Here is a 15,982-nt window from a genome sequence, read left to right as displayed (position 1 = left end):
TGCAAAAGGCAGACTAGAAACATATCTTCAGTTGTAAAGCAACACAGGAGAATAAATATCCAGAAAAAAAAGATGCAAATTAGGCAAGATAGAGCAAACCAAAAACAAAAAAACAAAAAAATAAGTAAAAAATTTTTACCTCTAGGGTTTGCTCCGGAGTACATCCGGGTTGACTCTGTAGTTTCCCCTCCTCCAGTTCTCGGATGAAGGAGTCACAGTTCCCGTAGCCCGTGTCCAGGAGGTTCTTCTTCGCGGTGAGCAGACCCTCCCCGGGGGTGACGTCTCCGATACCGATAGAGAAGCCGCGGTTACTGAGGAAGAACGGGCAGATACGGGCCAGGCGACTCATCGCTGTGGCAGCAGCCTGGGAAAAAATATGCAAAAATTTGAAATTCTGTAAATGCAGAAATGTTCGCGGTGGATTAATGTTCGCGGTTTTCACGGTGAAGTGGTCAACTTAAAACCACCGAGAACATGTTTCTATTATAGTATTAGACTGCAGTCTATGGTGTTACCACGAAATTGAAACCACCGCAAAAAGTCCTTTTTCCCGCTACCGCGAAATTAAATCCCCGCGAACTTAAATGCATTTACAGTAATGCAAAATCAATTGATTGACAATGACAGTCAATGATCACATGCAGTGCTTGAAATACCCACCTGCACACTTGCAGATGCAACCACATTTTGCTTAGCACAACTTAATATTAAACCCAGGTAGTGCAGTGTGCAATTCGAAATTTTGAAGCTGGAACACCGCTTTAAATTATGACTTGGAGGTGGGTACTAATACATGTAGGTCACAAGATATTGGTAAAAAAAAGAGCTCAGCATACATGCAGAAACAACCAGAGACAGAGTTAATTTCATCAGTATCAAAAATATTTAGAACAAGATATTTAGAAAATGATATCAATAACATAATATTCAAATCTTACCTCCTCTCCATAGTCTCTGAGTAGTATGTAGAAGATGTTGTTTTTGGAGCCAGATCCCAGCATGGCTTTGTCCATAGCACCACACAGTAACTCTCCTGAACGGATTATCACAACTGGAAAAATGGAACAACAACGTTAACAAAAAATGAAATTATTAAAATATTGCCAACATCTTAATTAAGAAACTAACTTAAAAGTAAAATCTTGCCTGTAGAAATATGATGTGAAAACTACGCAAAACTTGGAAAAATCCTACATTAATATGTCATTCCTACAGCTTTGGCTCTAGCCAAACAGTCCTACACAAGAATGACAGTTTCTGCCACAAGTCTGTAGGCTGACTCAGGTCTATTGCAGAGTTCTTTTCTTCGGATCTGCTTTTCTGTGCATCAGTTTTACTTCCCTTGATTTTAGCCACCTGGACAGTGGGCATCTCTATCTGAATCGGTCATTGGCAAGATCCTACCAGTGTTTTGTGTCATGCTAGGATAAGCTACGGCAGTGGCGCGTTGGTACACCCGATTCCTTGATCTCGGAAGTTAAGCAACGTGCAGTCCAGACAGTACTTGGATGGGAGACCACCAAGGAAGACTGGATGTTGTAGCTGGTTCATACCAAAGACTCTTAAAAATGGTACATACTTCTTTCTCTGCAAAGAGAAAGAATATGGAAGCTAAAAACACTTGACTACCGGTGGACTGGCCCCCTGCTGTAGTGACTTATATATGTGTGACCCCAGGGCTTAAAAATGGAGATGGGTGCCGGGCCTACACATCACAATGTGATGCATGGCAACTTTAGCTTTAGCTTTTTTAGGTTAAGTGCACCAGTAACTGTATTACCAAGAAGGAATTTTGAGCACTTACAAGAGTCGTTAGTGCTGAGATCCTCCCCCTTGGTGTAAGACTTAGTCTTGGCCTTGAGGTTACACCTGATCGGAGACGTCTTGTTGGGCTTGAGGATGAGACTGAAGATCTGCTTCCCTGTCCACAGGCACATGGGCTAAGAAACAACAGACAGGATTAAACAGATATCTCAAAATATCACAAGATGTCTTAAGAGTGCTTAAGTCACCAAAATTCAACATTTAATGATTACTGCTAGGGCTGGGTATCGGTACAGCGTACCAGTACAAAACCGGTTTTTCCTATTGGACCGGTCCAGAAAAACCGGACCTGAAAAAATCAGGTGGACCGGATGTTGGGCCGATTGGAAAATTAACAGATTATTTCATCAGGCATTCACACGTTTTGGCGCTTGCAGGTGGAAGAAAATAACAACAGTGAAGTAGAGTAGAGTTTATAGTAATTTCTACCACGTTTTACAGTCAATCGCACAGGTGCAGTTAGCGTGGTAGGATTTTAAAACATCAGCGTAAGTCTAATACTCCACCAACAGATTTTCTTTGTAGTAAAATGGACCATTGGTATGAGTCATACTGAATCAGGTCCAGGTTCAGGTCCGGACCTGGACCTGATCCTCTGGACCTGAACCGGACCTGGACTTGAATTTTCTGTACCGGTACCCAGCCCTAATTACTGCACAATCAGCCATAACAATGTTATTCAATGACAACAAAATATAGTCACCCTCCTAATGTTATTGAAAATTGAATCTCAAAAATTATATTTCAAATTCTTGATTCCTGTCGCCAGGTAATCAGGTTAATTTCTGCTTGTGACATCAAAGTAAATATAGCAGCCAGTTTGGAATCTGGTTCTCAACTTAAACCCAAAGCAGAAAAGCAAACATTACAAAAACTTGCAACTGTATGTAATTAGAATGATAAAAAGGACAGTTTGCTTCTCAAAAGAACATTTTTGGTTAGTTGCAATGTCAGTCATTTGTGTTTGCACTTCACAGTTGTTTAGACCTTCCTCTTCATAAAGTATTTGAATTTGATAAGAAGACAGAATCAAAGGAACCGAATGCTGTGCTTACTTCAGGCTTTAAGCCAGGCATGCGTCAAGGTGTCATTTGGACACGCTTTTCTTAAAATAACAAGGACGCACTAGATGCCCTTACACTGGAGAGCAGATCCTCTGACAAGCATGGAATTCAGATTGACCAGGGATGCCACTAGGTATTTGTAGTCAGTCTTCTACTGTGATCTCTCTGACAGTACGTTTGCCCCTCAAGATAGCTTAGAATGCACCATTTTAACTTAATATTCTCCCAAACTCTGTACCATGGAAGGTGGATGCCCCCAGACCTCCCTGCAAGACTTGGGCCTATATCACTTACCACACTACTGTCCATCAGTCTATGCAGACTATGACATTATGCAGGGACAATGACAATGTAGACTAGAATACAAAAAGGTGTGCAAGTTAAATACAAAATACATAAACTTAATGGAAAACTTGGAAATAATTACGGTAAAGTCCAGAGTTCAATTCAAGGGGCTTGTTTGCCGATGGCCGCATGCCATCAACTCACCAAGAAATTTGGACCCCCTTTAATAAAATCCTATCTAAAAGCCTGACTTACTTTCATTATAGCAGGAGGTGGTAGGTCGATCCGTTCCGTTCTGTCTCCTCCGGACAGCATGGAGGCGATGATCTGACACGCCTTGGCGCGGTCGAACATGGTGTCCTTCTGCGTCAGGAGGTACGAGCCCGTGATAAAGTCCTGGATGGCCGCGATCAACGGTTCACCGTTCCGCGGAGTCACCAAGTTGGACTTCACCTGTAGGTTACAATAATCATAACAAACTGTTATGTGGACAGATATTTACATTGATTGTTATGTTCAAATACAATACTATCTCTATCTCTATTTACTTCCAGACATTTCGAGTGACATCCATCACTCTTCTTCAGTGTTACTAAAATGAACAGATAACTTGTTTCCTATTGGACATCTAAAATTGTCTTCAGCTCTTTTGCATTCATTGAAGGATATTAATACCCATTTTCTTCCAGATCTCTTCAGTGTCACTGACGAATGATAACTTGGATGCTATCTGAAATGTCTGACCGTTTCCAAAATCATATCTAGTTGCTTGAGTAACTGCTTTTTGGCCAGACAACTTGAGTCTAAGAAGCTAAGAAGCTCACATACAGATAAATTCAAAGGTCTGGTGTCAATAGATGAAGTCATGTTGAAAGGTCAACTGAGGTCATGTTATGCACCAGTCCTGGAGCAGACTGCACTAACTTGCTGTACTGTGATTGGTTAAGCCACCTAGGGCACCTTGCACTTGGTCAGTTCACTATGCACTTGGCCTTTAAAAGCGAGGACATGCTGTACTATGCTCATTCGAGCCCATAACACGGAGGAAGCCACACGGCGAAACATGTTTGTTGTGTGTTGGTTCGAATAAAGTTCCTAAACGGGGAACATGCGGCTCCAGCGTCTTTTCTGAAGATGTGGCGTAAGTGTGAACGGTTGGCTTGAGGTTGTCCTTCCCCATATACTATACATATCTAGTTGCTTGAGTAACTGCTTTTTGGCCAGACAACTTGAATCTAAGAAGCTCACATACACTGTCAGATAAATTCAAAGTTCTGGTGTCTAAGTACTATGGCTTCCCCAGCTCTGCTCAGCTGTACTACCTGTAGTGACAGGAGCTGATACCCAGTGTAGCAATGTACAGTATCACAATGTTTATTTTTTGTTTGTTCCATGCACCACTTATTTGTTGATTGTTCGCACCACCAAGGGCCACACTAGGGTAAGACCTCTGAGTTTGTCCTAGACATCATGCCCCACACAGGGTTTTGTCTAGTAATACTAGTATGCAGATGTAGATGTAGATGTAGAGTTATACTAACCCCCATGAGAATGAGAGCCTCTGCTTTAGCCTCCTCCGTCTGTGGGAGATGTAGGTTCATCTCATCTCCGTCAAAGTCAGCGTTGTACGGCGTACACACACACTCGTTAAACCGGAACGTTCTGTGTGGCATCACCTTGGCCTGGAGGGAACACAAGTCAAGTCTGTCCTTAGTGCTGAATGACAGTCCTTACTAGTACAAGGTACCTAGGCCTTATTTTTACTAAATATGTTGAATGTACATGTGGTGTGAATTATACTGAATATCATGTCATGACACATGAGTCAGGGGTAGGAGGAACCCCTTGCATCCTTGGTCGGAAATCCTCCTAGGAGACGGAAACTCCAAACAACAAACCTGCATCTGCTGGGGCCGTCTTACACGTTGCATACAGTTGCCCCTGTAGGACTAGTGCGCCAGTGGACGAGAGGGTGGAGAAGGACGTGCACACCCCTCCTTCACCTTAAAAACCCAAGTGCAGGCCAGGCAGACGGGTCGCCTTAAACCCGTCCGCCTACCATTGTCTTCCGAGACAGACGGATGCCAACATTGATACATGATCTTAATCCTCAGTTCAGGAAGTACTTCTGAACCCTGTCCATGGTACTGTATGATATTTGTTTATGGACATTGACTATCCTTCTTCTAGTCTTTGAATTGTGACTTTTTGCCTAGTCATTCTGTCAGCAAATGTTCAACAAATACAAGGCTCTGCTTGTGCGGAATACCTTCTATCTTGTTCAAATACAATTCAATCTCTACAACTGGATAAAAAACGTATATTTACTTCCGGACGTTTCGAGTGACATCCATCACTCTTCTTCAGCAAAAGCAGAATGAACTAGTCAGAACAATTCAATACCAGTACAGCTAACTAGAAAAACTGGTTTAACCACTAAATCGTTAGGATCATATGCAAAAGGTTACACAAATGTAAATCATGTTAGGATAGTTCCTATGGTCAGACAATACCATAGGAAAAAACTATTGTCCTTAGTGGTGCAAGGCGGGGTCCCATGTACTGGAAAGTTCTACGCGCAGTCCTCCCTTCCGGTTTAAGGTCGGGTTGTAGATCCGCTCGTAGATGGCCTCCTTGACACCCCGTTCGTACCACCGTGGTTCGCGGTCATAAACGTACCTTCTATCTTGATTTGGTGAGAAATAGTCACCAAAGTTTTTGACAGAGTCAATGACTGAAATAGGCTACAAACTCTAAATAGTATATCCAATCAATGGTTATTCAATGGATCACAGCTACCAAATCTAGCTTATGATTAACAGCAGGGTCACACACAGGTGTGTACGATAGGCTTAAGAAACTTAAAATTGACATGTATGCCAATGCATGGTATGAAAAGCTCACGTTTTGGGAGGTACCAAGTTCAGGACACACAGGGGTGGTCAAGCTATATGCAGTCATACTTCATTTGACTGACAACTGAAGGGATGCAGGTGGCAACTCAATGAAGAGTTTATCCTTATCCAGACCGGGCTTTTTTGGGATACCTGGGACCGGGGGGGTGGGGGTGGGTTGGGGGTCTCTTTTGACCCCCCCTTCGTAATTTCAAAACGGCTTGGGTTACGATCACCAAATTTGGAGGGGATAATGTACTAGTAAAGTTTTATATTTTCTGTAAGTTTTGTATCGTTATGATGCAATATGACGTAATTATGACGTCATAATGTCATATTTTAGGCTAAAACCGTCTACATATCAAATTTCCGCTATACTTATCAATAGTTGTAAAGGATAGAAGGCCACTGTCTTATACAGACTTACATAATGAGCCATGATACTGAGCTTGTGTAGAGATGGTTGTCGGTTGAACAGAACCACATCTTTGTCCATCAAGTGTCGTTCCACAATGTCCCCATACTGTAAAGGGTCAGAGAATCTTGTTACTGACTGAATAAAATACATTGTATTAAGTTTTTATGTACACTGTATACAGAATCATTTACAAGTGTTGCAGTCATTGTCATAGAAAATGTCAGTTTAACAAAAGACAACAAAACAACTAAACTAGTGCTGTTAGATGCTGCGTCAGGGATCCCAGCAGCAGTATAACCAAGCAATGGATAGTGAGTGAGTGATTATTCAATATCAACCTCCCTTAAAACAGTGATGATATTAACCCCCATATAGCTACTTCAAGTCCCCCTACCAAAGACGATTCAGTAACTTTCTTACCTTTAGCTCTTGCGCTATCTTTTGCCTATTGCCATACTTGAGGAATCTGAAACACAAATTTAACACATTGCATTGCCAGAACCTATCAATGACTAAATGCAAGGTTTTAATCCAATGTAGACTTCATAATATAAATTGCAGATCTTTAATATAACTTCAACTTAATAAAGTAAATGTTTGTAAAGTCCTCTTTGTCTACTTCATAATTCTTCGAACTTTGAACTTTTGAACTTTGACTTGTGAACCCTGGCTGACCTTTTGACCCCTGTGGCCCGTGACTCCACAAAGTTTGCCCCTGGGTGGGTGTCACAGCCGTTAACGATCAGTCGCCTCATCAACTGGATGTTAGCTTTGTTTACTTTCTCTGGGTACGTCAGGATCTTAGCTACGTGTACAGGGACAGCAACCTGGGGTAAAAAAACAAACAAACAAATAAACGTCTCATCAGCTGGATGTTAGCTTTGTTTACTTTCTCTGAGTACGTCAGGATCTTAGCTACGTGTACGGGGACAGCAACCTGGGATAAACAAACAACCATGTATTTAAAGATAAGTCAATTTCTATACAGTAACTGGATTAGATACAGAAAGCACTTCTAGACATTTTGAGTGACAACAATCTTCTAAATTACCAATTACTGTAGTGTTTGATACATAGAATGGTTTTATTAGAGTACAGTGACCTAATCTCTACAATAGAATATAACCTTAAATGTACGCTAATGTCCAAGATATTGTTACAATATTTCACAGTACTTCAGAATATTTTAGTGAGTGTCTGAGGTTACCGTAATTTATGGAAACAATGTACCATAGAATAGTGCTAATTGAAGTAAATTCTAGTATCAAAGAAGAAGATGTACTAGTATACCATATTCTGTATGTTTTATCATTTGCTCAACCTTCCTGACCATTTTTATAATGAAGCTGGAAATATTTTTTTCTGCATACCTGCACTGGTGCAGGTAACATTGAAAATTACCTGCACTAGACAAATTTTACCTGCACCATTCTGAATTTAGAAAGTATGGATCATACTAAAATTGTTAAGGAACCATTGCTATTTTGTCTTTTATTCTTTATAGGTGGTAACAGTAAATGCAGCTAATAACAATCCATATAAACCATTTATGTATAAAACCCAGTACATGGACCAGTGCAGGTGAGGTGAAAGTAGACACCAAAAATACCTGTACAGTTCCAATTTTACCTGCACTAATATGCATATGCAGGTGGTATTGCGAGCCCTGAACATCTTTATCAACAATTATTATTATTCATTACACATAGGGTATAGATAGAAGTCTTACCTGGTCTATTCTGAGATTGGGATCGGGAGAGATGACTGTTCGGCTGGAGTAGTCAACTCGTTTTCCTGACAGGTTGCCACGGAAACGACCTTGTTTGCCCTTCAGTCTTTGGCAAAATCCACGAGTTGGTTTCTTTGGCTGCAAGAAGAAAACATTTGCTTGAAAATGTTTCTTTCAAAAGCCTTCAGCAAACTCTCAAGTAAACAGATATGCTTGTCAAAGTGTCAAACCAAACACTGTTGTTGTACAGTGCAGCAGTGACTCCTAGCAATCACATGCAGTACTGCAGCACTAACCTGCATGTTGAGAGGAATGCCTCCCTGTTCACTGTTGATGTAAAGAGCACACTGGAGCTGTAGAAAGTCCCAGTCTTCCTGTAGGGGCAGAGATCATTGGAAGGGTGTTGAGAGATGTGTCTAATATTTGGAATTTCAATAGTTCTTTTATACTTCTGTGAATACAAAGCAGAAAATAGTATGTGCATGCCTAGGAAATGTTAAAAATACTGCACACCATGATCATCTGAGCTCGTGCCCCTGTTGCCCTGTGTTTCTGGATGACGTCATTTAGGAAAAGGATTTCTGTCAGCTTCATGGTCACATCGTCTTCATTCCTACAAAGAATAGTAACAAGACAATGTTATTGTAAGGCTTTTCTTCTTTGTTCTACAATATTTCTACTGCACATTATACAAAAACAGGGCTGTCTCCAGCCTTAATTTTTTTCCTTTCACGATTGTTTGGGAACCCGTGTTGTTTTGTTAATTTTCACTGTAAGATCTGTCATTTTAGTCTCACAAAAATACACTTTCATCAATGTCATGTAAGTAAGTTCAGATTTTCTGATGAATGAGTTTTTCATCCAAACATGCAAATTTCCATCTTTGGACAGACTGGCGGGTCCTAGAGACAGGCTGGGTCACAAACATATGGACTTACATGTTGTTTGTTTGAACCATTGTTTATTCATAAGAGCTCAAATTGGCCTGCAGGCTTCTTTTCATTGAGGTCATGAGGGAAAGGCAAGGGTCAGACAGAGTACATACAGTTTACATTATTTAAAGTCCTAATGAGTCTTACATGCCAGGCAATGTGGTTCACACATTGGAGGTATGAACTAGATTGGTACGTACGTTCCTGCCTTGAGTTCAGTAGAAACAGAAGGCCTGATACAGAGTGGGGGGATCAGTAGTATAGTCAGGATCATGTTAAGAGTTATAATAAAGAAGATTGATACATACGTTCCTGCCTTGAGTTCAGTAGAAACAGAAGGCCTGATACAGAGTGGGGGGACCAGCAGTCTAGTCAGGATCATGTTAAGAGTTATAATAAAGAAGATTGATACATACGTTCCAGCCTTGAGTTCAGTAGAAACAGAAGGCCTGATACAGAGTGGTGGGACCAGTAGTCTAGTCAGGATCATGTTAAGAGTTATAATAAAGAATATTGGTACGTACGTTCCTGCCTTGAGTTCAGTAGAAACAGAAGGCCTGATACAGAGTGGGGGGACCAGCAGTCTAGTCAGGATCATGTTAAGAGTTATAATAAAGAAGATTGGTACGTACGTTCCTGCCTTGAGTTCAGTAGAAACAGAAGGCCTGATACAGAGTGGGGGGACCAGCAGTCTAGTCAGGATCATGTTAAGAGTTATAATAAAGAAGATTGGTACGTACGTTCCTGCCTTGAGTTCAGTAGAAACAGAAGGCCTGATACAGAGTGGGGGGACCAGCAGTCGAGTCAGGATCATGTTAAGAGTTATAATAAAGAAGATTGGTACGTACGTTCCTGCCTTGAGTTCAGTAGAAACAGAAGGCCTGATACAGAGTGGGGGGACCAGCAGTCTAGTCAGGATCATGTCCTGGGGCCGGCCATGTTCAGCATCCATGATCAGGAACGGCAGGTCCTGTACAACACAGATCCAGCATAGCTCATTAGAATCTTTCTTGTATTCTTGTTTTCATGTACAGGCAAAATCTGCCTTTTCGTTGAGATCATGAGGGAAAAGGTACTAGTAGAAAAAATTCAAACTTCTATAGTCTCTAATCCAAGCATGGATCCCAGCACAGATGGATTGTAGAGGAAGGATGCAGGAGGAAGGATATGAGGAAGATGGAGCTGGGGGTGGGGACATTTTTGTTTCCACACCATTGTACATTTTGCCCCAAATTCTATGGTATTGGGATTAGTCTAGATAGGCACACCAGTGTACTAGTCTGTGTGACACAAAGTCTGCTGTCCGGGGCTGTAACTGGCCCCTCCCGTGAGGCCGGTGGATGTTTGGTGGGCAGCAATAAGCGAGATTTAATCAGGCTAACCAGTGCACCTACTACTAGTATTCCAAACATGTATACCTGATGAGGGATCCTACTGAACATGTGCAGAGCCACCATGGGGTTCAGATTCTTCTGTGCACGCGGTATTAGCCCTTCTATCTCCTTGTTGTGTTCTACAGTGGACTATTACTACATGTATACCTGATGGGGTATCCTACTGAACATGTGCAGAGCCACCATGGGGTTCAGATTCTCCTGTGCACGAGGTATCAGCCCCTCTATCTCCTTGTTGTGTTCTACAGTGGACTATTACTATACCTGATGGGGTATCCTACTGAACATGTGCAGAGCCACCATGGGGTTCAGATTCTCCTGTGCACGAGGTATCAGGTATCAGCCCTTCTATCTCCTTGTTGTGTTCTACAGTGGACTATTACTATACCTGATGGGGTATCCTACTGAACATGTGCAGAGCCACCATGGGGTTCAGATTCTCCTGTGCACGAGGTATCAGCCCTTCTATCTCCTTGTTGTGTTCTACAGTGGACTATAATTACTACATACCTGATGGGGTATCCTACTGAACATGTATGTGCAGTGCCACCATGGGGTTCAGATTCTCCTGTGCACGAGGTATCAGCCCCTCTATCTCCTTGTTGTGTTCTACAGTGGACTATTACTATACCTGATGGGGTATCCTACTGAACATGTGCAGAGCCACCATGGGGTTCAGATTCTCCTGTGCACGAGGTATCAGCCCTTCTATCTCCTTGTTATGTTCTACTGCACTCTGGAACGATGACTGGAAGTCTGTAACGACGGGGTCCACCACTTTCTTGGTGCTCTTGTACCGTTCATGGACGATCTTCAAAAGTCCACACTTCTTCACTGGACCTGAGAGAAAGTAAGACAAGTTTGAGATGAAATCTACCTTCTATGCTATTTCATATAGATTTAGGTATAGTTTGTTAAGTTACTTAATGCACCATTAGTGGTGCGTACCTACATGTAAACTCATATTCAGGTTCAGGTCCGGATTCAAGTCCAGCAGTTCAGGTTCAGGTCCGGACCCATCATTGCGTATTATGTGCGCTAGAAAGTTTTCTTTTTTGAGGGGGAGGGGGGGTGGTGTATATAAAATTGCATGTTAGCACGAACTGAAATGCAATGTGAAAAATACATGCAAATTATATACAGTCAGTGTAAACACAAAATGTTTTTGGCTTTTTCAAGTGCAAATTTCACTGTCTATGGAAGGTTTTAGATGGTTTAGAACAAGAAAGGGAATATAAGTGACAGATAGCTTTTCGCAAGTCTGGACTTGAGTCTGGACATTTAGGTTTTTTTTGGACTTGGACCTAAACATTTTAGGTCCAATTCCAAGTCCGGGCTTTAGGTACGCACCACTATGCACCATAGTAAGAAAGTTAGCCATGCAATCCATAAAAATAAAACGCAAAAATTAATAGTGCATTTGTGAAGACAAGTCATCCAGGAAATTCAAGTATAGTTAAATCAGTCTTCACTGCTGTATAATATAATATTTATTCAGACCTTTCAGACAGTCTTTCATTATACACTATATACTGTCGCTTCTCTGTGTTTTCGTCTGGGAACGCAGACCATCTTAACGTCTGGAATCGTCGAAATTTTGGACGCAAGCGCTGATTGGATTCAAGTTCTCTTTTGAACCAGTGTTCCAACACCGGACAAACCCTCCGTCCGCTTGTGGGCCTGTTGTCATAGAACAAGTGCTCTAGAACCTATTCCTTGATTCGCTCATTAACTGACGTTAGCACCAAACGGTTTGAATGTGCATGTCTCCAGACGGATAGCAGAAGTGAACATAGGAGCGAACTACTATCGGGATGGTATCCAGGCTAATATACAAGTCAACAAAAGCACAATTGTTAGATTATGAAGAAATCATGATTTACTTGTTTTTTAGTAAATGTTTCTTTCCCCAAATATAAAACACACTGTACATGAAGCATCTAAAGACTGTTTGTTTGTTTGTTTGCCACCAGGCTTTTAGCCAGGCATGCGTCAACGCGTCATCTGGACGCACTTTTCTTAGAATAACAAGAAATTTGATGCCCCTGGACGCCCTATACTGGGGAGAAAATCCTCTGACAAGCATGAAATTCTGATTGACCAGGGATGCTACCAGGTCATCTGTGGTCACAGTCTTCTACTGTGACATCTGTAACAGTATTTTTGACTCTTAGGATACCTTAGAATGCACTGTTTTAACTTAAAATCATTAAAAACTCTGCACCATGGAAGGTGGATGCCTCCGGACCCCCCTTCAATAGTCACTTACCGCGACTCACCAATAAGTTTGGACTCCCTATTATAAAATCCTAGCTAAAAGCCTGTTTGCTACACAATCTTTCTTACCATTGAGCGCCCCACAGTGAGAACAGTACGAGACTTTTCGACACTTCTCGTTGATTTTTTTCTTCAGTCCCTTCCTCTGCAGGTAACTGAGGTTGGGCCGTCTCAGTGTGTCTGTGAACATCTTCCTGTCATCTTTACCCAGCAGGACTCGACTACAACTCTGGAAGAATAGATTTAACGTACATGTACATGTACTTCACATAAAGAGTGCCTAAAGTTTGTTATAAAAACAGACACTAGGGATGCGTACCTAAACCCACGTTTAGGTACAGGTCCGGATTCGAATCCAGAGGTTTAGGTACAGGTCCGGACCTAATGAGTCCGGACCTAAATGTATGGCATTGAATATTATATCATACTATTATGTTATATTATGTTATAATGGCAAAACAATGTATTAAAAAGGGTAGAAGCATGTTTGAACCAATAAAAACGTGTTTATTATGGTAGACACATGATGCAACAAAAATTTGACCCTTGTTGCTTTTCCCTCATTGGGGCTCAAAGACTGCTATGGTGATTTCACAGTAATTTTATCTGTCAAAGTGGCCATCCCCTGACCTGTTATCCTGCCTGGCTTGCACTAATTAGATACAGGTCCAGTACCAGTAAACCAGTGTTCCTGTATTTTTGTATCTGTACCTAATTGATTGTACCGGTACTGTATGGGTACACTGTACCTGTACACATCCCTAACAGACACTGAAAGATGATTAGGTCTACCTGATTGCAAAAATGACACTATGGAATCGATGTACTCTCATGTCCCTAATAAACATACCTTCCGGAATAAACATACCCCCCGGACAAATCTTCAAAATCTAATAAACATACCCCCCGGAATAAACATACCCCCCCGAAAATGACCAAATTGACATGTAGACTGTGTCCATGATACTTCTGTCCGAGGGAAAGAAGCAGGTAGGTTCTTTTTATTTGCTTATACCTTAGCACCATATCAGTTAGCTGTATAAATAATGAATAACTATAGATATCTTGTTCGAATTATAATTATAATATTTCCTCCATTTTGTAACAAAAGGTTTACATAGAAAATAAATTCATAGTAAAACTATTAGTATCCCAAATGTTGAAAAATTGGGCATACTGTAGGTCCCCCGCTATGACCCATAAAGGGGGCAAACAGTGCTTTCAAATTTAACAAGTGAAAATTTACATGATACATGCATTTTCTACTTCGTACTTGAAGCAAGTAATTTTTCTTGAAAATTGTATATTACTTACAATTACTGGCATATCATGAAAATTATATATATATATATATATATATATATATATAGCTGCAAGTACTCAATTATATTTTCTTCAGAAATTATCACTAATTCAAACATACATCAACACTCTCAAAATACCGTTTTGTTCATATTTCATAAACTCCTGTTCACAAAAAAAGTTTTTGTGATAGCTGTTGTCTGTATAAGTAGCTCATCACCCCCGGCCCAAAATACTTAAATGTTACAGATTATATTTTGATACTAGAAATCGCTAAAATGAGAAAATCTTACGATTATTTTTGAAAGTCAACACTCTGAAAATATAAATGGCATTCTGTGTCCATTATCAACCCAAAATACGATCTTTTTGATGCGTGTACGTCATCATTTTAAAGATCGGAATCTTGCGAACAGAATGAGGTGCTAGTTTTACTCATTACTGTCGATGCATGTGACAAATGGCAGCCATGTTGGATCGGTTCGGAACAAGTTTTCTGTTCTTTTTACCTACGAATTCCTGCCGTTTTGGACAATTTGCGGCCTCAAAACTCGTATCACAAGGGAATCAAGGTTCTAGTTGTTGTTTTTACATCCATTATTTCTTATGTGAAAGAATTTTTCTTCCGAATCGCTGCCGATATCGCATGGAACCACACGGCCGAAATGTTTTGTGGTCAGTGTTATTTTAGTTTACGATGTAAACAAAGACTTTAAAAGTTGTTTATAAAGAATTGTGACTTATAAAACGTCAGTGTGGCGTCTTATTTTCTCAAAAAAATAACATTTACTTTGTATCATCATAGCGAGATTGACCGATATGTTACGAGTACCGGGTAATTGTTTGGGTCATAGCGATGGAGAAAAAAATTTATCCGCGCCGCTAATCGACCAAAAAACTGTGAATTTTGAGCAAAAATACCGCGGAAATATGGTTAGAAAAAAACAAATTTTCATTTTTTCGGGGGTCCCTAGTCCAATTAAAAAAAAAATAAACGTACCGTCCAAAATAAGAACGTACCGGGTGGATTTTGCGGCTGAAAAAAATAAACGTCCCGGTACGTTTATTAGGGACATGAGAGTACTCATGTTGCTGGGCAAGTAGAATTTGAAGATTTATTTTGTATTTCTATTTTTGTACTTTGTACCTCACCGTACGAAAGTCACTGTACTTTCTGTAACTAAAAAAGTTTACTAGTCGAAAGTGGTTGTGTCAGATAAAGTAAAGTAAAAAGAAAGGTGAAGTAAAGTTTGGCCACACTCTCAACAGGGAAACAATGTGATCTGGCACAGGCTTCGTTGTGGGGAAATGATTCTTCTGACCGTCCGACTCCCCTAGCGTACTATTGACTCTATTTGTCCAGTTTCTACTATTAGACCACCTACCCATTGAGCCTGGTAGAAGCTATACAAATCATACTGGAATGAAGGCACATACCTTACAGATACACTGTAGCACATGTATGATAGACTTGAAGTAGCCCACATGGAAGACTGGTAGTTCCAGGTCTACGTATCCATAATGTCCCACACAGTCGGCCAGGTTCTTACCACAAGTCTCACATGACTTGTCTTTGGTACTGGTGCCCTGGAAACACAAGAAAAACTTATACAACTGCAAAAACACAGACAAAAACCTCCTAACCATTAAGTAGTCTCTTTCATTGATCTCATGACCGATGTCTGATTAATGACTGATTTTACCACCTTTGGACTCTACTTTCTGTCACTCTGGTAACTCTGACCTTTGCGGTCATCTTCCCATTCACATCCTGCTATGTGTATTCCAATAAGCATGGACAGACACCAACATAACAAACAGACTTGTACCGAAAACCTCTCTTGACCTACCATGTGGTTGTCC

At 40.8% G+C, this 15,982-nt stretch overlaps 1 protein-coding gene across 1 annotated transcript in view; it reads right to left on the bottom strand.

The window, feature by feature from the left end:
- LOC118405562 (DNA-directed RNA polymerase III subunit RPC1-like) overlaps positions 1 to 15,982 on the bottom strand; it is a gene marked incomplete in the record, with an annotated part of 40,809 nt that overhangs the window by 20,875 nt on the left and 3,952 nt on the right. The window contains 15 exon segments of the mRNA XM_035805098.1: positions 140 to 364; positions 939 to 1,051; positions 1,805 to 1,940; positions 3,429 to 3,626; positions 4,715 to 4,855; positions 6,495 to 6,590; positions 6,906 to 6,951; positions 7,161 to 7,312; positions 8,215 to 8,352; positions 8,511 to 8,588; positions 8,728 to 8,827; positions 9,995 to 10,116; positions 11,172 to 11,380; positions 12,887 to 13,046; positions 15,557 to 15,706. Of these exon segments, the coding sequence (XP_035660991.1) occupies positions 140 to 364; positions 939 to 1,051; positions 1,805 to 1,940; positions 3,429 to 3,626; positions 4,715 to 4,855; positions 6,495 to 6,590; positions 6,906 to 6,951; positions 7,161 to 7,312; positions 8,215 to 8,352; positions 8,511 to 8,588; positions 8,728 to 8,827; positions 9,995 to 10,116; positions 11,172 to 11,380; positions 12,887 to 13,046; positions 15,557 to 15,706 (2,064 nt within the window).

The sequence above is a fragment of the Branchiostoma floridae genome, chromosome 18, assembly GCF_000003815.2.
Source record: "Branchiostoma floridae strain S238N-H82 chromosome 18, Bfl_VNyyK, whole genome shotgun sequence".
NCBI classification, from domain to species: domain Eukaryota; kingdom Metazoa; phylum Chordata; class Leptocardii; order Amphioxiformes; family Branchiostomatidae; genus Branchiostoma; species Branchiostoma floridae.
This window is presented reverse-complemented; position numbering and strand designations above follow the sequence as displayed.